Source organism: Carcharodon carcharias, chromosome 19 (genome assembly GCF_017639515.1).
Source record: "Carcharodon carcharias isolate sCarCar2 chromosome 19, sCarCar2.pri, whole genome shotgun sequence".
Taxonomy (NCBI): domain Eukaryota; kingdom Metazoa; phylum Chordata; class Chondrichthyes; order Lamniformes; family Lamnidae; genus Carcharodon; species Carcharodon carcharias.
Genome location: NC_054485.1, coordinates 112,299,964 through 112,319,963, shown reverse-complemented (window position 1 = coordinate 112,319,963; position 20,000 = coordinate 112,299,964). Strand labels below are relative to the sequence as shown.

Below are 20,000 nucleotides of genomic sequence, written 5' to 3'. Positions count from 1 at the left end.
TTGCACAGGAAGAGGAAACTAGTATTGATAAGGTGCATTCCCCAACCTCATGATGCCTCTGTCACCAATGTTAGCTCAGGGGTAAACACTTGTTCAGGGCTCGTGGGGGCTGGCAAAAAGTGCTTTCCTTGTTCTTCGTCAAAATAGTGGCCGTGGGATCTTTGACATCCACCTCAGAGGGTGGGGCAGAAGGTTTAAACGAAAACTGGCACCTCTGGCAGTGCAGCACTCCCTTGGTGCTACCCCCGAGAAAGAGTGTGTGTCGCAGCCTCGATTTTAGCGCTGAACAGCCCCTGGAATGGGGCTTGAACCCACAACCCTCTCTTGACTCAAGAGACAAGACCGCCACCCACTGAGGTGCAGCCGGCAATGAGGCACTCCCTCAGCGTGGCTGCTGGGGGCAGACGCGACAGAGCCTGGGGATGTCAGTCACTGAAGGTGCCTCACAAGTCCAGATGGGGAGACGGCCACTCAGCCCCTCGAGCCTGTTCCGTCATTCGGCGTGAAACCGCGGCTGAGCTTCAACTCGACTGCACACCAACCTTTTTGACGGGGTGGAAATAAGGGCGGAAGGCGCTGGAGTTACTCCGCAGGTCTGTGGGGCAAGGGAAACAGAGCTAACGGTTCAGTTGGCTGAAAGCTCGTCATTCTGAAACACTCACTCTGCTCCTCTCTCTGCAGGTGCCGCGGGTGCTGACGGAGTATTCCCAGCGGGCGTCCCTGTTTTTATTTCGGATTTCCACCGCGTGCGGTGTTTTGCTGTTTCTTTTGGGTTTTTTTTTGAAAAAAGCGAGGAGACAGGCGGAGTGGGGGATCGGGGGTTGGGGGGAGTGGGGGATCGAGGGTTGGGGGGAGTGGGGGGGGAGGGTCGAAGAGAGACATCCATCTGGCTTCTAGTCGAACACTTTGGTCATCGCTGGGTCAAAAAAAAACCCAAAAAATTGTTGCATTTACAGAGCCTTGTCTAACACTGCGGAAACAAAACTCAGTGAGAAGGGGAGGTGCATGAAAATAGCTCACAGCCAACTCTGAACAATGCGGGTTAGGCAATACATATGGTCTTGCCAGAAACTCCACTCACATCTTGAGAGCACAGTCTTATGAAAAGATACATCACTGATAAAACCACAGGAACATCAGAACACCTCCCTGTTACACCCTGTAACAATAAGCTTACTCAGTGCCAAGCCAGATTCCTTCTCTATAGTCCCCCAATAGTTCCCCACCCTCACGCCAATGGGTCCAGTTTCTCCCTGTCTGCTCTGTCCCCTCACGATTCTGAGCACCTCTATCCAATCTCCTCTCAGCCTTCCCTCCTCCAAGGAGAAAAGCCCCAACGTCTCCGATCTATCCTCATAACTGAACTTCCTCATCCCTGGAACCATTCTCGTGGATCTTTCCGGCACTGTCTCCAATCCCTTCACATCCTTCCTAAAGTGGGGAGCCCAGAGTGGCATGCAATATTCCTTTAAGATGTTTTATAAAAGGTTCTTCACCACTTCCTCCTTTTTGTATTCTGTGGCCCTATTTATAAAGCCCGAGAACACAAGCGAGGAAATAACTACTGAAATAAATGAGGGTGGGGTGTCCCAATCTCAGCATAGGCCGTGGCTTCGTGGGAAGCACTCTCACCTCCAAATCACAAGGTTGTGAGTTCAAGTCTCGCTCCAGAGACATGAGCACAAAATCCAGGCTAACACTCCAATGCAATACTGAGGCCACCCTTCAGTGTCGCTGGGTCGAAATCCTGGAACTCCCTCCCTAACAGCACTGTGGGTGTACCTACACCACATGGACAAAATCCTGGAACTCCCTCCCTAACAGCACTGTGGGTGTACCTACACCACACGGACAAAATCCTGGAACTCCCTCCCTAACAGCACTGTGGGTGTACCTACACCACATGGACAAAATCCTGGAACTCCCTCCCTAACAGCACTGTGGGTGTACCTACACCACATGGACAAAATCCTGGAACTCCCTCCCTAACAGCACTGTGGGTGTACCTACACCACACGGACAAAATCCTGGAACTCCCTCCCTAACAGCACTGTGGGTGTACCTACACCACATGGACAAAATCCTGGAACTCCCTCCCTAACAGCGCTGTGGGTGTACCTACACCACATGGACTGCAGCGGTTCAAGAAGGCAGCTCACCCCCACCTTCTCAAGGGGCAATTAGGGATGGGCAATAAAACATCCCATGAAAGAACTTTTTAAAAAGGCGCCATTTCTGTGACAGAGAACTTGGAGATGAGTGTAAAACAATTCCCAAAGTCCAGGGAACTCTTCCCCCAGTGTCCAGGCCCATGCTGATACTTTGAAGACTTTGTGAAACAGAGCGTCTGGCTGTTCCCTCAAGGCTGAGGTGGGAGCTTGCTGTACGCAAATTTGTCCCTTCACTTCCTACATTACAGCACTTCCCTAGGTGGTGACAGGCACTATATAAATGCAAGTCTCTCTGCCTAGTGAGCTTCAAGCAGCCCAAAGCAAGCAGCGAGCTGACTCCTCCACCCACCAGCTAATCACATCCAGCAAACCCCCACCTTTCCCCAAGGGGACTACCCGGCCCTGGAAAGGCAGCTAGGCTCCCATTCCCTGTGCTGCAGCCGGTGTTAGCCCCATTGCATTGTGGGGCAGCTGTACTGGGCGCCTCACCAATGCAACTCTGCATAGGGCTGTCTCGCTGTGCATCTGTAGAAAGGAGGTCCAGCACAAAACAAACAATGAATGGGGGTGGAGTAAGAGAGAGAGAGAGAGAGAGAGAGAGAGAGAGAGACGTGTTTGCTTTGCCCACCACCAGCCCTTCCCCCACTTGTAAAAATCCCCCACCATTCAGTACACAGTTCAGAAGCTGCTCTCCGGACACAACCCCGACAACAAGGGCAGTATCTCGAACTGTCCAGCTGCCTTTCCACAGTGCTCAACCCACCACATCCCACCTCGAGTACTGTCCACAGTGCTCAACCCACCACATCCCACCTCGAGTACTGTCCACAGTGCTCAACCCACCACATCCCACCTCGAGTACTGTCCACAGTGCTCAACCCACCACATCCCACCTCGAGTACTGTCCACAGTGCTCAACCCACCGCATCCCACCTCGAGTACTGTCCACAGTGCTCAACCCACCACATCCCACCTCGAGTACTGTCCACAGTGCTCAACCCACCACATCCCACCTCGAGTACTGTCCACAGTGCTCAACCCACCACATCCCACCTCGAGTACTGTCCACAGTGCTCAACCCACCACATCCCACCTCGAGTACTGTCCACAGTGCTCAACCCACCACATCCCACCTCGAGTACTGTCCACAGTGCTCAACCCACCACATCCCACCTCGAGTACTGTCCACAGTGCTCAACCCACCACATCCCACCTCGAGTACTGTCCACAGTGCTCAACCCACCACATCCCACCTCGAGTACTGTCCACAGTGCTCAACCCACCACATCCCACCTCGAGTACTGTCCACAGTGCTCAACCCACCACATCCCACCTCGAGTACTGTCCACAGTGCTCAACCCACCACATCCCACCTCGAGTACTGTCCACAGTGCTCAACCCACCACATCCCACCTCGAGTACTGTCCACAGTGCTCAACCCACCACATCCCACCTCGAGTACTGTCCACAGTGCCCAGACCCACCACATCCCACCTCGAGTACTGTCCACAGTGCTCAACCCACCACATCCCACCTCGAGTACTGTCCACAGTGCTCAACCCACCACATCCCACCTCGAGTACTGTCCACAGTGCTCAACCCACCACATCCCACCTCGAGTACTGTCCACAGTGCTCAACCCACCACATCCCACCTCGAGTACTGTCCACAGTGCCCAGACCCACCACATCCCACCTCGAGTACTGTCCACAGTGCTCAACCCACCACATCCCACCTCGAGTACTGTCCACAGTGCTCAACCCACCACATCCCACCTCGAGTACTGTCCACAGTGCTCAACCCACCACATCCCACCTCGAGTACTGTCCACAGTGCTCAACCCACCACATCCCACCTCGAGTACTGTCCACAGTGCTCAACCCACCACATCCCACCTCGAGTACTGTCCACAGTGCCCAGACCCACCACATCCCACCTCGAGTACTGTCCACAGTGCTCAACCCACCACATCCCACCTCGAGTACTGTCCACAGTGCTCAACCCACCACATCCCACCTCGAGTACTGTCCACAGTGCTCAACCCACCACACACACACAGGGTGGGTGTTAAAGGGTATCTTGAAAAGGGGGCAAACTGGCTGGAGAGGGTTAGGGAGAGAATTCCCAAGCTTAGGACCAAGAGAGCGGAGGGTGCAGGTCGAGCGATTAAAGCTGAAGATGCCAGAATTAGGTGAGCGCAGATATCTTTGTGTGTGTGTGTGTGTGTGTGTGTGTGTGTGTGTGTGTGTGTGTGTGTGTGTTGTGGGGGTGGGGGGGGACTGCTGTGGGGCTGGAAGTAGTTACAGAGATAGGAAGGATTTGAGAACGAGGATAAGAGTTTTAACATTGAGGCCTTGCCTGACTGGGTGAGGGACTTAAGATACGAGCAGAGATTTGGATGAGATGATCCTTGTGGAGGGGAGAGTGTAGGAGACCAGCCAGGGGAGCCTCAGAATAGTCAAGTCTAGGAGGTGATTGAGAAGCACGAGCAAGGAGCTCCAGCAACAGCTGAGCTGTGGCGGTGCAGAGTCAGGCCATGCTACAGAAATAGACTGAGTCTCGGCGTGGGTATATGGCTGAAAGCCCAGCTCAGGGTCAAATGTGATGGGAAAAGGGCCACGAGCAGTCTGGTATCGTCTCAGAGCGTTGCCAGGGAGAGGGATGGGGTCGGTCGCTGGGGAGCAGGGGCCAAGACAATGGCTTCAGCCTGAAGGGGAGGGGAGGGAGAAAGAGAAAGAGAGAGAGAGAGAGAGAGAGAGGTGGGGGGAAGAAAGAGAGAGAGAGAGGGGGGGGGAAAGAGAGGTTGGGGGGGGGAGAAGAGAGGTTGGTGTCGGGGGTGGGGGGGAGTGGAGGGGAGAGAAGGGAGAAAACCAAAAGCAGTCAGATCCAATTTATGTGGGAACAGGTTAGCACAGCAACTAGCAGGCCTGGGTCTCCATGGTGATGTCATGGCAATCGGCCTGCTTGGCTTGCAGCTTGCACCCCCAGCCAACAACCAGGTTACTCCCAATTCCAAAGATGGCAGGAACTGAGGCAAATTCAACTGATATTCAACCAAGAATCAGGGGTCCCGGGAGCTTCCAGCGTCACCGGGAAGTTCGGCCATTACTGAGCCTGTTGTCACTGGTCCCCATTGTTATATATATGGGCAGCAAGGCACTGGAGGAGGTGCAAATACACGTTTCCAGAATTGGAAAGCTTCCAACTCTGAGGAAAGGCTGAACAGACTGAGGAGCTGTCAAGACTGAAGGGGACATCTTCAAAGTCCATGAAGGGGCTTTAGAATGGGAGAGGTGTAGGGAAGACCACAATTTGCAGAGGTCTGGGGAGGGGGTTGGGGGGGGGTGGGGTAAGGCCCAGAATCCATCAATATAAAATAGACCCCAGCATTCCCGAAGGAACCCAGGAGAAACTCCTTTACCCACAGAAGGGGGCGAGAACGGGGAACTTGCTCCCCCCCACCCCCCCGGGGATTGGCTGAGGCAAGTAGCAGAGAAAGGGAAGCTGGGTAGTTACGAGGGGTAACAGGGATTGAAAGGGACGCTGAGAGAGTTAGCAGTTTGTGAGGAGCACACGCTGGAACAGACTGTTTCTGTGCTGTAGGTTAGTGTTAATGTATCACCAGGTACCCATCAGCAATAAGCAGCTGCTATGGGTTTGCCAACTTGAGTTGGGGGCATCTTTGCTTCTCACGCTCTCCAGCAGTCCCACAAAGCCAAACAGCCTTTAATTCCCAATTTCAATATTTCTGCAACTGATAAACGTGATTAAAAGTAAAAAAAAGTAAAAAAAATCTATAAGTGAAAGGCTCCATAGGATATACAGCACGAAATAGGCTATTCGGCCCATCTAGTCCATGCTGGTGTTTATGCTCTACTCAAGCCTACTCTCATCTTTCCTTCATCTAAATCTATCGTCGTAACCCTCAATTCCCTTCTCCCTCATCTCCACGTCTAGTTTCCCCCTTCAATGTATCTACACCATTCACTCCAACCACTCACTGTGGTAGCCAGTTCTACATCCTCACCACTCTCTGGGTGAAGAAGTTTCTCCTGAATTCCCTATTGGATTTCTTGGTGAGTATTTTATACTGACGGCCTCTAGTTCTGCTCTTCCCAAGGAGAGGAACCATTCTCTCTCTATCCACTCAATCAAAACCTTTCAGAATTTTAAAGGTCTCTATTAGGTCACCCCTTAGCCTTCCTTTATCTAGAGAAAGGAGAGCCAGCCTGTCAATCCTTTCCTGAAACATATACCCATGTATTTCTGGTGTTGCTCTTGTAACTCTGCACCTTCTCCAGTGCCTCATTATCCTTTTTACAATACGGCGACCAGAACTGTAAACGTAGTTTCGCGGTGGTTTTCCCTCAAGGACACAAGGAGATCGGAGCAAGAGTGGACAACACTGCCTGTCACACCTGCTCTGCCGGTCAACACGGTGACTGACCTTGGGTTTGAAATCCATTTTCCCACCTGCTCCCCATATCCCAATTCCCCGAGACTAAAGATCTGTCCATCCGGGCCTTAAATATATTCACCGATGGAGCGTCCACAACCCTCTGGGGTGGAGAATTCCAAAGATTCACAAACCCTTTCATTGAAGTAATTTCTCCCCATCTCAGCCCTAAATGACCGGCCCCTTATCCTGAGACTGAGCCCCCCGTGTGTTAGATTCTCTGACCAGGGGAAACAATCTCTCAGCGTCCACCCCGTCAAACCCCTTCAGAATCTTGTGTGTTTCAATGAGATCGTCTCTCATTCTTCTAAACTCCCGAGATTATAGCGGATTCTGACCATCCTCCGTCATACCCCATGCTCCAAGAAGTGGTTCCGCTCCCCTCATGCCCGCTCTCCAGACCCCCACCCCGCGTCCGGCCCCGTCACCGGACTGGGGCCTTACACAAGGCCCTCTTGCAGGCCGGCGTGTGGTCGACTCTTAAATGCCCCCTGAACAAGGGTAATTGGGGATGGGTAGTAAACGCTGGCCTAGCCAGCGACACTCAGGTCTCATGAACAAATTTTTTTTAAAAACCTGACCATTCTGTATCGTGTCTCCATAGCAACCCTTTTGGCGCCCTTTTTGAAAACGGGACCTTTGCTGGTTTCAACCAAAGCTTCCCCCCCCCCCCCGCTGCCCAGTGACTCCCATGGGCTGGCCGCAACCCCACAGGTTTCCTCCTCCCTCCACGGAGAAGTACGGTCCATCCCTGGGGATTTATTTGCCCCCTCTCGCTTTCCCGAGCTTCCTATCACACCTTGTAACTCAGTTGCTGATTTTACCTCAGGACAGGGAGGCGTTCCTATTCACCTCCCACCTCAAGGAAATACAGAAGGAAACAGCCTTTTGGAATATCCGATATCACGTGTCCAGATACATCAGTTCCTCCCAGCAGGAACATTCCCTCCTGCCAGGCTCAAAGCCAAAGTAAATAGGACAGTCACACCCCTTTAAAAAAAAACTGACAACTGGCTGTAAAATTATGTTGCCAGGTAACCATCAATAACCTCGGTTAGAATATCTATGTTTTACTTTGGTGGGGTGTGTGTGTGTGTGTGTGTGTGTGTGTGTGTGTGTGTGTGTGTGTGTGTGTGTGTGTGTGTGTGTGTGTGTGTGTGTGTGTGTGTGTGTGTGTGTGTGTGTGTGTGTGTGTGTGTGTGTGTGTGTGTTGTAAATCAGGGAAATGAGGCCAAGCATCTGGACAAATCCACCTGCGCTACCATCAGCACCATCCGAAGGAGCTCTCCCTCGGCTGACACTTGGCTGAGTGACACAGTCATGGTGCTAACGCAAAGCATCTCAGGGTGACCACAACCTACGAACATCGGAAATAAGGGGAGTGGGCACTCGGCCACTCAGGTCTGCTCCGCCATTCCATAAGGTCATGGCTGATCCGAGTTTGCGTTCCACCTTCCCATCCACCCCCGCCAACCTTTGAACCTGCAGATGTTGCTTGGTGACAGGCTCCCGATTTTAAATGAGTCACCTTGGCCAGCCTCGGAGTGGAGAACAAGCAGGAGTGAACGGAGAAGAGAAAGGAAACTTAAATAAAACACACAGGCCAAGAATTGTTTTAAAACCCAACAATTAGCCATAAATTGCTGATTGGTTCTGAGCATGTTCCCCCCCACCACCACCACCACCCAGACGATAACCAAGAGGGATGGTTCCCCGAGCAGACTGACAGTCATTTGGCAGAATGCCTCATCGCCAGAACTTTCCAACAAGCACCAAGATGTAGCTTGGCTGGTGGTGAGAAAGGCCCTCCCTGTAAAATCCTTCCTACATGCCAGGAGTCTCACCCCCTCTGCACATTGCCCTCGAGGTGGCTGTGGTGGGAAGAGACCGTTGTTCACCTCCTTGTAGATTGTGTCTTTGCGAAGAAGGTCTGGAGAGAGATGCAGTGGTTTCTGTCGAGGTCCATCCCGAGCAATGCTGCGACACAGGACTCTGTGCTCTATGGGCTGTTCCCAGGGGCACACACCGAGACAAACATCAACTGCAGCTGGAGGATCATCAACTCGGTGAAAGACGCTCTTTGGTCTGCCCGAAACTTGTTGGTCTTCCAGCACAAAGTTGTCCCCGACCGAGTGTTGCAGACTGGCACATTCCAAGGTCCAGGACTACGTGCTGAGGGACGCACTAAAGCTTGGGGCAGCCGCCACAAAGGCGCAATGGGGAAGGGTCGCGGCCTAAGAGCTTTCTGCCATAGCGCACCGAGGGGCTGGGAACTGTGTAGAGCCCCTCAGGCTGTATGCTCGACAAGGGGTGAATTGTGTAAATATTAATTGTAGTTACGAACATAGTGAGTATCACAGAAGAAACCATTTCAAGACCTCTCAGCTTTGAAGAGTCCATGTGAAATACTTTTATGAAGCTTATGAAGAAAGCATATTTTTGGAAAAAAAGTACGGAGGGTGGCGGGGGGCGGGGGGGCGACAGGTGTGCATCACTGAGCAACCCCCTACCTGAGAGTCTGAAGGTTGTGGGGCCTAATCCAGCACACGGTCCCAGTGAGGTACTGAGGGAGTGCTGTAGTGTCAGAAGCCAAGCATTGAAGCAAACCGAGACTCCCCTCTCGGGTGGATGCCACTATTTGAGAGGGGAAAGGGCCTTCTCCCCATGCTCTGCTGTCAGCATCCTGCCTTCAATAGTGGGAAGTTTCTCTTTTTGGAAACACAGAGAGGGCGATGGGGGGCAAGTTTGACAACAAGATTGCAGTAGAAGGAGCGATACGAGCACAGCTCCTTCCCAGAGGCAGCATTGGGATGGCTCATCCCTAATTACCCTTGTTCATAGAGCATTTAAGAATGAACCACTTTGCTGGGGGACTGGAGTCACATGTAGGCCAGACCAGATAAGGACTGCAGGTTTCCCTCGCCTAGAAGGCATCAGTGAACAACAATGATCATCGTCGGACTTTTAATTCAAATTTCACCACCAGCCGTGGGTGGGATTCGCACCCAGAGAATTACCCTGGGTCTCTGGAATACGAGTCAGTGACCATACCAACTACCCCACCACATCCCCTCATGCCAAACAGCCTCCTTCTGCACTAACCCTTCAAAAGGGAACACACCGGATTGTAAAATGCTTTGGGCCTGTCCCTGTGAATGTGATAAGGGTCTATATAAATGCAATTATAATGTAAAACAACACTCAATTCACACCTCGCATTATCTTACAGCGAGGAAGGGAGCTCCTTCTCTGGCACTGCTCCAGAAATAGCCCAGATATTGCCTCATGTGTGAGACACCCCTCTTCAGGGCACACACCCTCCCCCAGCAGGCTGTGGGGGCAAAAGGTTGAGAACGCTCCAGCATTGCCCCAGAGGGTCTCGAGCCCACAGCCTTCTGACTCACAGGCTGCAGCGGGCTACCTGAATGGGCTGGCATGAAGGAAGCGGGTATGGAGAACACAAGCAAGAGGAGTGAAGTGGTGCTGGGTATAAACTGATCCAAAAGGGAGTTGGAGGTCCCTGTGGGCACACAGTCAGCACGCCCGTGCCTCTCGGACCAGACACTCTGAGTTCGAGTCCAACTCCAGGACTGGACAGTGCACTGAAAACGTGGCCAAACAGCATCTTCCGACCCACTGCAGCGTCACAGTTGCTGAGGTGCTCTTAGCACGAGGCACCTGCAGAGATCCACCTCAAACCTGTGGCTCAAATGGAGGCCAGAGGCAAATCAGTAATGGAGGGCACATTCCCCCAAAAATAGGGCCGGGGGGGTAGGGGGGGGGCGGGGTTCACCGCTGCACTCCGGCACATTGGGATGGCCAGCCACAATCCCGACGAGAATTCTCTCAGGCCCTGACCACAGACACGGGCACAGTAAAACGGGCTCAGGGGGGCAGTTTCATTACAGGGGCTGGGATTCTTCCCAGCTGCCCAGCTCTGGGTGCCCTCACCGCGGGTACGCTGATACCACTGGCACAAAGCCAGGCCTGCACACACTCGGCTCAGTCTGTTGGCAAGCTCGACAGTCTTAGCTGCAATTACCTACAAACAGCAGGCCTATCAAGCCAAAAACAGAAACAGCTGACGTTTCTCTTCTCCGCCGACGCTGCCAGACCTGCTGAGTTTTTCCAGGTATTTGTTTCTGTTTCTGTTTCGGATTTCCAGCATCCGCAGTTTTTTGCTTGTAGGCCTATCAATGGGATTGTGCCTGATCTGCATCTTAACTCCATCTTACTTTGCTCGGTTCCATCATCGTCAATAACTGCACAGGCCAAAAACCTGGCCATCTGAATTTTCAATCGACATCCCCTCCCCTCCCCACCCCACCCCACCCCACACTCAGCTTCTTTTTTGGGTAGGGTAATGCGTTTAGGGGAGGGCCAACAAAGCAAGGGAAGAGTCAATAAGAGGGAGGATATCGAGAGGGGTAGGGGAAGTGAGAGAGATTGGAGTGCATGTCCACAGGTTTCTGAGGGTGGTAGGGCAGGTGGATAAGGTGGTCAAGAAAGCTTATGGAATGCTTTCCTTTATTGGACAAGGTATTGAATACAAAAACAGGGATGTTATGGTGGAACTGGTTAGGCCATAGCTGTACAGTCCAGGTCACCACATTACAGGAAGGACATAATTGCTCTGGAGAGGGTGCAGAGGAGACTTACAAGAATGTCGCCAGGGCTTAAAAATTACAGCTATGAGGAAAGATTGGATAGGCTGGGGAACAGAGGAGGCTGAGGGGTGACCTAATTGAGGTGCACAAAACTATGAGGGGCCTAGATAGGCAGGAAAGACTTGTTTCCCCTAGCTGAGGGGACAATTACCAGGGGCATAGACTTAAGGTGATTGGTAGAAGGATTAGACGGGACATGAGGAAAAACTTTTTCACCCAGAGGGTGATGGGTGTCTGGAATTCACTGCTGAAGTTGGTGGTTGAAGCTGAAATGCTCAACTCATTTAAACGCTACCTGGATCTGCATCTGAAGCGATGTAACCTGCAAGGCTACAGACAAGGTGCTGCAAAGTGGGATTAAAATGAGCGGCTGGTTTCTTTTCTCCCTTTTTTGGCCAGCACAGACACAATGGGCTGAATGGCCTCTTTCTGCACTGTAACCTTTCTATGGATCTATTGGGGAGGGAAGGTGGCGGGGTGGGGTGGGGGGCGGTTTGGATAAAGAGAATTCCTGATTGCTGTTACCCTCTACATGATTAAATGTTTCCAGACTTTGCCCCAGAATGGCCCTAATGTTAAGATTATGCCTGAGAAACATCCATCATTAGCATACCCCTTACATAGCAACAAAGGTCAGATGGAAGAGCTGACAGGCAACGCCATTCTGGTGGTCTGCTGAATTGGACCCACCTCTTGTTCATCGTCAGCTTAGCGTCTGCGTGAGAGAGCGTCTGCGTGAGAGAGCGTCTGCGTGAGAGAGCGTCTGCGTGAGAGAGCGTCTGCGTGAGAGAGCGTCTGCATGTGTGCTTGTTTCTCTAAAAATTCAGAGACACAGCCTTCATTCTTAAACACGAGCCCTGTAGGGTCCCTGTACGTGGGGGTGAATATCGCATGACTCATTAAACAAAAAAAATCCACGAACACCTCACAATCTGTCTTCCCTGTCTTAGCAGCCTGTCTGTGATCTCTCCTCCCCTCAGCTATTAGCACACTGCACAGCGTTACAAAGCAGAGCTCGCTCCACACCTCACCAATCCTCCAGTTCACACACAGACTCCCACACCCCAGATCATCTCAGACAGCACAGTGGAAAGGATAGGAAAGTGACCACACACGCTGGAGTACTGCCACCTCAGAGCCCAAAACAGAAAGGATGTGCTGGGCACTAGGACAAGGTGCAATGGAAGGTCAATGAGGATAGCAGCAGAGACGAGAGCTCAGGCCTGACTGAACAGGCTGGGGCTCTTCTCCAGAGAACCAAACAAACCGAGGGGTGACCCACGGACAACCACTAGAACCACAACCCGGATTGACAGGTTCCATATCGAGATGTTCCCACTTGGGAGGGACGTCCTAAATATAAGACCACAAAATTGTTGCAGCACAGGAGGCTATTCAGCCCATCATGTCTGCACCAGCCCCCTGAATGAGCAACTCACTTAGTGTCATTCTCCTCCCTTCTATCCATAACCCCACACATTATTCCCTTCCAGATAAGATTCCAATTCCCTTCTGAATATTTTGATTGACCCTGTCTCCACCACACTCTCAGACAGTGCATTCCAGATCCTAACTATTCGATTGACCCTGTCTCCACCACACTCTCAGACAGTGCATTCCAGACCCTAACCACTCGATTGACCCTGTCTCCACCACACTCTCAGACAGTGCATTCCAGATCCTAACCACTCGATTGACCCTGTCTCCACCACACTCTCAGACAGTGCATTCCAGACCCTAACCACTCGATTGACCCTGTCTCCACCACACTCTCAGACAGTGCATTCCAGATCCTAACCTTTCGTTTGACCCTGTCTCCACCACACTCTCAGACAGTGCATTCCAGATCCTAACCACTCGATTGACCCTGTCTCCACCACACTCTCAGACAATGCATTCCAGATCCTAACGACTCGATTGACCCTGTCTCCACCACACTCTCAGACAGTGCATTCCAGATCCTAACCACTCGCTGCATTGTTAAGTTTCTCATGTCACTCTTTCCTTCTCTAACCAATTGCTTTCATTTTGTGCCCTCTCATTCCTGTTCCTTCCACACATGGGAACAGTTTCTCTCTATCTCCCCTGCCCAGACCCCATGATTTTGAAAACCTCTATCAAATCTCCTTTCAACCTTCTCCTCTCCAAGGAAAACAGTCCCAACTTCTCCAATCTACCCTGATAGCTGAAGTTCCTCATCCCTGGAACCATTCCCGTGAATCTTTTCTGCACTCTCTCTAATGCCTTCACATCCTTCCTGAACTGTGGTACCCAGAACTGGACACAATACTCCAGCTGAGGCTATACTAGAGTCTGATATAAATTCAACATAACCTCCCTGCTCTTGTACTCTGTGCCTCTATTAATAAAGCCCAGGATACTGTAGGCTTTATTAACCCCTTTCTCCACCTTCAATGACCGAACACCCAAGTCCCTCTGCTCCTGCACCCCTTTCGAGTTTCTCCCTTTATTTTGCTGTCTCTCCATGTTCTTCCTACCAAAATGCATCACTTCATATTTCTCCACATTGAACTTCATCTGCCACTTGTCCACCCCTTCCACCACCTTGTCTTTGCCCTTTTACCATCTGCAAACTTTAACAATGTGTCCTGTACACCAAGGACTAGTCCTTTCATTTATAAATCAGGAAAAGCAAGGGTCCCCAAACTGACCCTTGGGGAACTCCACTGCAAACGTTCCTCCAGCCTAAAAAACATCCATTAACCCTTACTCTGGCTCTGGTCTCTCAGCCAATTCCATATCCATGTTGCTATTGTCCCCTTTGTTCAGTGAGCTACAACTTTGCTCACAAATCTGTCTTGTGGAAATCCATGTACACCACATCAACAGCACTGCCCTCATCAACCCTCTCTGTTAACGCTTCAAAAAAGAAACACTCCAGAAAGTTAGTTTAACACGATTTCCCCTTAAGAAATCCATGCTGGCTTCCCTTACTTAACTTGCATTCGTCCATGGAGCTATTACTTTTGTCATGGACTAATGTTTCTAGAAGTTTCCCCACCACCAATGTTAAACTAACTGGTCTAATGATGATGATAATGACTCATAAATGCAATAAGGAATTGAAGAGAAAGTTCTTCAATGGTGGTCAGAACATGAAACTTGAAACCACAGGGAGTGGCTGAGGTAAGTCACATCGATTCCTTTAAAGGGGAAGTTGGATAAATGCACAAGAGCAGGGGGGTGGGAGGGTAAATAGGAGGATAGTGTTGGGTGAAGGAGAGAGGAGATGACTTGCATGCTATCAGGGACCAGTTGGGGCCAAGTACCTGGCTCCCATGCAGCCAATATTCAAATATCCTGAACACTATCCAGTGATCCTTTCCGAAAGAGAGGTGTGTGTGTGTGTGTGTACGTGTGCAGTTCACTCAGACTTCTGGCTGCGGTGCTAATTTGCATGATGTAGTCTGGAGCTATGGATACTAATGGTGGAGGCTCTGAAGAAGGGTCATACAGACTCTTAAACTCTGTTTCTCTCTCTCTCTCTCTCTCTCTCTCTTCACAGAAGCTGTCAGACCTGCTGAGTGTTTCTGGTTTTTGTCTCAGGTTTCCAGCATCTGCAGTATTTTGCTTTTATGTAGCAGATCCAAACGTTCTTTCCAACCCACACTGCTTAGGCCACAACTGGAGTACTGCATGCAGTTCTGGTCACCACATTGTAGGAAGGATGTGGTTGCACTGGAGAGGGTGCAGAGGAGATTTACCAGGATGCTGCCTGGAGTGGAGGGCCTGAGCTATGAGGAAAGATTGGAGAGGCTGGGGTTGTTTTCCTTGGAGCAGGAAGGTTGAAAGCGGACCTGATAGAGGTGTATAAGATAAAGAGGGGCATAGATAGGAAGACACTTTTTCCATTAGTAGAGGGGTCAATAACCAGGGGGTGTAGATTTAAGGTAAGAGGTAGAAGGCTAAGGGGGGAGTTGAGGAGAAAGTTTTTCACCCAGAGGGCGGTGGGAGTCTGGAACTCACGTAACATTTAAGAAGTATTTAGATATTCACTTGTGTTGCTGTAGCCTCCAGGGCTATGGGCCAAGTGCTGGACAATGGGGATTAGTGTAGTCGGATCTTTGTTGACCAGCACAGACACGATGGGCTGAATGGCCTCCTCCTGTGCTGTGAATGTCTGTCAGTCACACGGCTGACTAGGAATCTGTCCCACTCGTACAGCCTGCCATTGGCTGATACTTGTTTTGGCCATAACACCTTCCTTGACCATCCAGTCCTAGAGGGGTGAGGCACTGCCCACTGTGCTACAGGAGCTCCTCCCCACCCACCCAGCTGTCCGGTACTGGACGCTGACCAGCTCCAGAGTCACATAACAGGACATTCAGCAAGAAAGACACAGAGACTCAGGATCAAAGAATGGCTCCAGCAGAGGCCATTCAGCCCATCTACCTGCGCTGGTTCAACTCAACTTGTCCCACTCACCTGTTTTTCTTCCCACCCCCCACCCCTTAACTCTGAAGTTTTCTTTTTAAAAAAGAGTCAGAGTCATACAGCACAGAAACAGGCCATTCAGCCCATCGAGCACCTACCTATTCTAATCCCATGTTCCAGCACTTGGCCTGTATGCTCTGGTGTTTCAACTGCTCATCTAAATACTTCTTACTTCAGATAAATTATCCAACTCCCTTTTGAAAGGGAGAGAGAGAAACAGACACAGAAAAAGACAGACAGATACACAGGTAACGCGGAAGAAAACCTCATACAACCCCTAACTTGTGTAAAAAAGAAACAATTCCACTCACACCCATCTCTCCCCTCCCACAGACTGACTGCAGCTTCGGTGCAGAACAGTCTCTATAAAGAGGTGCCTCTCCTTTCTAAACAGGACAGAGAGAGAGAGAGAGAAACTGCACGTCACAGGAAACTCCAAGTGAATCACAAGCAACTCTGCTTCCAAAACGAAAGTTCCAGATTTTTCTTTCGAAAAAGAGCAAATCGATTTGATTTTTGTTGTTGTTTTAAACTGGAAAGGATTTAAAATATAACAGACAAGTCCCCCCCCACCACCTCCCCGCCTCCCCCAAAACCCAAACCCTGCTGTCTAACTTTACCATCATATCCAGTCAGTCTGATCAATGGAAAGCTCGGCCCAGAGAGAGACACACACACACACAGAGATGTTAATCTGATGGCACACGCGGTTTAAAATTGCAAAAGAGGATTAGAAAAAAACTAATTCTGGGTTTCGGTTTGCAAAAAAATAAAGAACAAAGGTTTGCCAACAGGAAATTTGAAGCTTATTCTGAGATGCAATAGCTGGAGTTGAAGGTTCTGTGAACTATATATATATATATATATATATATATGTGTGTGTGTAAGTGTGTGTGTAAGTGTGTAAGTGTGTGTAGAGGAGTTGGAGGTGAAAAAACACAACTGAAATGACTCGAAGTTGAGCTGCAGTGGTCACACCGGCTGAAACTGACCCAAGCAGCCCTGAAAGTGACATCTCCGAGTGTTAGAAATGATACCCCTTAAAGAGGGGATGATCACCCCCCTCCCTCCCCTCCCCTCCCGCTTTGAGATGGCTGAACTTTGACAAAGAAACCCTTACCTTCACAAAGAGTTCCACTCGCTTCTCCTCGTCACCCATTCTACCCAGGAGGACACTTCCTCAACTTTTCCTCTTGAGTGAGTACTTTTTTTTTCCACCTGTCCCTCCCCTCCGCCGGCTGTTATGACCCCCACACTGGTCTGGTCTGCTCTGTTCCAACTCCTCAGTTTTTATTGTTAGAATACAAGGACCTCTCAGCAGCTACAGATCCGCCTGACTCTTCGAGAGGCTTCGGCTCTGAGTGAAACCACACCCCCGGAAATAAGCAAACAGCGCAAGAGGCGAGACCTGAACTGTATTTGAGCAGGGGCTGTGTCTGACAGGGGTGGGGGAGTAATGAGATTGACAAAGGGGGAATACAGCTAGAGACAGTCACAGAGACAGACGGAGAGCAGCACGTGTACCACATGGTAGGAAATCTACCAAAAGATATAGGCAGATAGGTAAAGAAATAGGCACAATAGAGAGACAGGTACTGGAGAGAGAGAGAGAGAAAGAGAGAGGTACTGGAGAGAAAGAAAGAGAGAGAGAGAGTACTGGAGAGAGAGAAAGAGAGAGAGAGAGGTACTAGAGAGAGAGAGGTACTGGAGAAAGAGAAAGAGAGAGAGGTACGGGAGAGAAAGAGAAAGAGAGAGGTACAGGAGAGAGAGAGAGAGAGGTACAGGAGAGAAAGAGAGAGAGAGAGGTACAGGAGAGAGAGAGAGAGGTACAGGAGAGAGAGAGAGAGGTACAGGAAAGAGAGAGGTACAGGAAAGAGAGAGGTACAGGAAAGAGAGAGGTACAGGAAAGAGAGAGAGAGAGAGGTACAGGAAAGAGAGAGAGAGGTACAGGAGAGAGAGAGAGAGAGAGGTACAGGAGAGAGAGAGAGAGAGAGGTACAGGAGAGAGAGAGAGAGAGAGAGAGGTACAGGAGAGAGAGAGAGAGAGAGAGGTACAGGAGAGAGAGAGAGAGAGGTACAGGAGAGAGAGAGAGAGAGAGAGAGGTACAGGAGAGAGAGAGAGAGAGAGAGAGAGGTACAGGAGAGAAAGAGAAAGAGAGAGAGGTACGGGAGAGAAAGAGAGAGAGAGAGGTACAGGAGAGAGAGAGGTACAGGAGAGAGAGAGGTACAGGAAAGAGAGAGAGAGGTACAGGAAAGAGAGAGAGAGAGAGGTACAGGAAAGAGAGAGAGAGAGAGGTACAGGAGAGAGAGAGAGAAGTACAGGAGAGAGAGAGAGATACAGGAGAGAGAGAGAGAGGTACAGGAGAGAGAGAGAGAGAGGTACAGGAGAGAGAGAGAGAGAGGTACAGGAGAGAGAGAGAGAGAGGTACAGGAGAGAGAGAGAGAGAGAGAGGTACAAGAGAGAGAGAGGTACAGGAGAGAGAGAGAGAGAGGTACAGGAGAGAGAGAGAGAGGTACAGGAGAGAGAGAGAGAGGTACAGGAGAGAGAGAGAGAGTTACAGGAGAGAGAGAGAGAGGTACAGGAGAGAGAGAGAGAGGTACAGGAGAGAGAGAGAGAGGTACAGGAGAGAGAGGTACAGGAGAGAGAGGTACAGGAGAGAGAGGTACAGGAGAGAGAGGTACAGGAGAGAGAGGTACAGGAGAGAGAGAGAGAGGTACAGGAGAGAGAGAGAGAGGTACAGGAGAGAGAGAGAGAGAGGTACAGGAGAGAGAGAGAGAGAGGTACAGGAGAGAGAGGTACAGGAGAGAGAGAGAGAGGTACAGGAGAGAGAGGTACAGGAGAGAGAGGTACAGGAGAGAGAGGTACAGGAGAGAGAGGTACAGGAGAGAGAGGTACAGGAGAGAGAGGTACAGGAGAGAGAGGTACAGGAGAGAGAGGTACAGGAGAGAGAGGTACAGGAGAGAGAGGTACAGGAGAGAGAGAGAGAGGTACAGGAGAGAGAGAGAGAGGAGGTACAGGAGAGAGAGAGAGAGAGAGAGGTACAGGAGAGAGAGAGAGAGAGAGAGGTACAGGAGAGAGAGGTACAGGAGAGAGAGAGAGAGGTACAGGAGAGAGAGAGAGAGGTACAGGAGAGAGAGAGAGAGGTACAGGAGAGAGAGAGAGAGGTACAGGAGAGAGAGAGGTACAGGAGAGAGAGAGGTACAGGAGAGAGAGAGGTACAGGAGAGAGAGAGGTACAGGAGAGAGAGAGGTACAGGAGAGAGAGAGAGAGAGAGGTACAGGAGAGAGAGAGAGAGAGAGGTACAGGAGAGAGAGAGAGAGAGAGGTACAGGAGAGAGAGAGAGAGGTACAGGAGAGAGAGAGAGAGAGAGGTACAGGAGAGAGAGAGAGAGAGAGAGGTACAGGAGAGAGAGGGAGAGAGAGAGGTACAGGAGAGAGAGAGAGAGGTACAGGAGAGAGAGAGAGAGGTACAGGAGAGAGAGAGAGAGGTACAGGAGAGAGAGAGAGAGGTACAGGAGAGAGAGAGAGAGAGAGAGGTACAGGAGAGAGAGAGAGAGAGAGGTACAGGAGAGAGAGAGAGAGAGAGAGGTACAGGAGAGAGAGAGAGAGAGAGAGGTACAGGAGAGAGAGAGAGAGAGAGAGGTACAGGAGAGAGAGAGAGAGGTACAGGAGAGAGAGAGAGAGGAGGTACAGGAGAGAGAGAGAGAGAGGAGGTACAGGAGAGAGAGAGAGAGGAGGTACAGGAGAGAGAGAGAGAGAGGAGGTACAGGAGAGAGAGAGAGAGAGAGAGGTACAGGAGAGAGAGAGAGAGGTACAGGAGAGAGAGAGAGAGAGGAAGTACAGGAGAGAGAGAGAGAGAGGAGGTACAGGAGAGAGAGAGAGAGAGAGGTACAGGAGAGAGAGAGAGAGAGAGAGGTACAGGAGAGAGAGAGAGAGAGAGAGAGAGGTACAGGAGAGAGAGAGAGAGAGAGAGGTACAGGAGAGAGAGAGAGAGAGAGAGGTACAGGAGAGAGAGAGAGAGAGAGAGAGAGGTACAGGAGAGAGAGAGAGAGAGGTACAGGAGAGAGAGAGAGAGAGAGAGGTACAGGAGAGAGAGAGAGGTACAGGAGAGAGAGGTACAGGAGAGAGGGAGAGAGAGAGGTACAGGAGAGAGAGAGAGAGGTACAGGAGAGAGAGAGAGAGGTACAGGAGTGAGAGAGAGAGGTACAGGAGAGAGAGAGAGAGGAGGTACAGGAGAGAGAGAGAGAGAGGA

General features: G+C 50.8%; 1 protein-coding gene across 1 annotated transcript in view; it reads right to left on the bottom strand.

Moving 5' to 3' along the window:
- Positions 1-17,125, bottom strand: part of clic1 (chloride intracellular channel 1) — a 51,734-nt gene extending 34,609 nt beyond the window's left edge. The window contains exon 1 of the mRNA XM_041213750.1: positions 16,870-17,125. Within this exon, the coding sequence (XP_041069684.1) occupies positions 16,870-16,908 (39 nt within the window). The 5' untranslated portion in view covers positions 16,909-17,125. The remainder of the gene's footprint in view (positions 1-16,869) is intronic.
- Between the last annotated feature and the right edge of the window lie 2,875 nt (positions 17,126-20,000).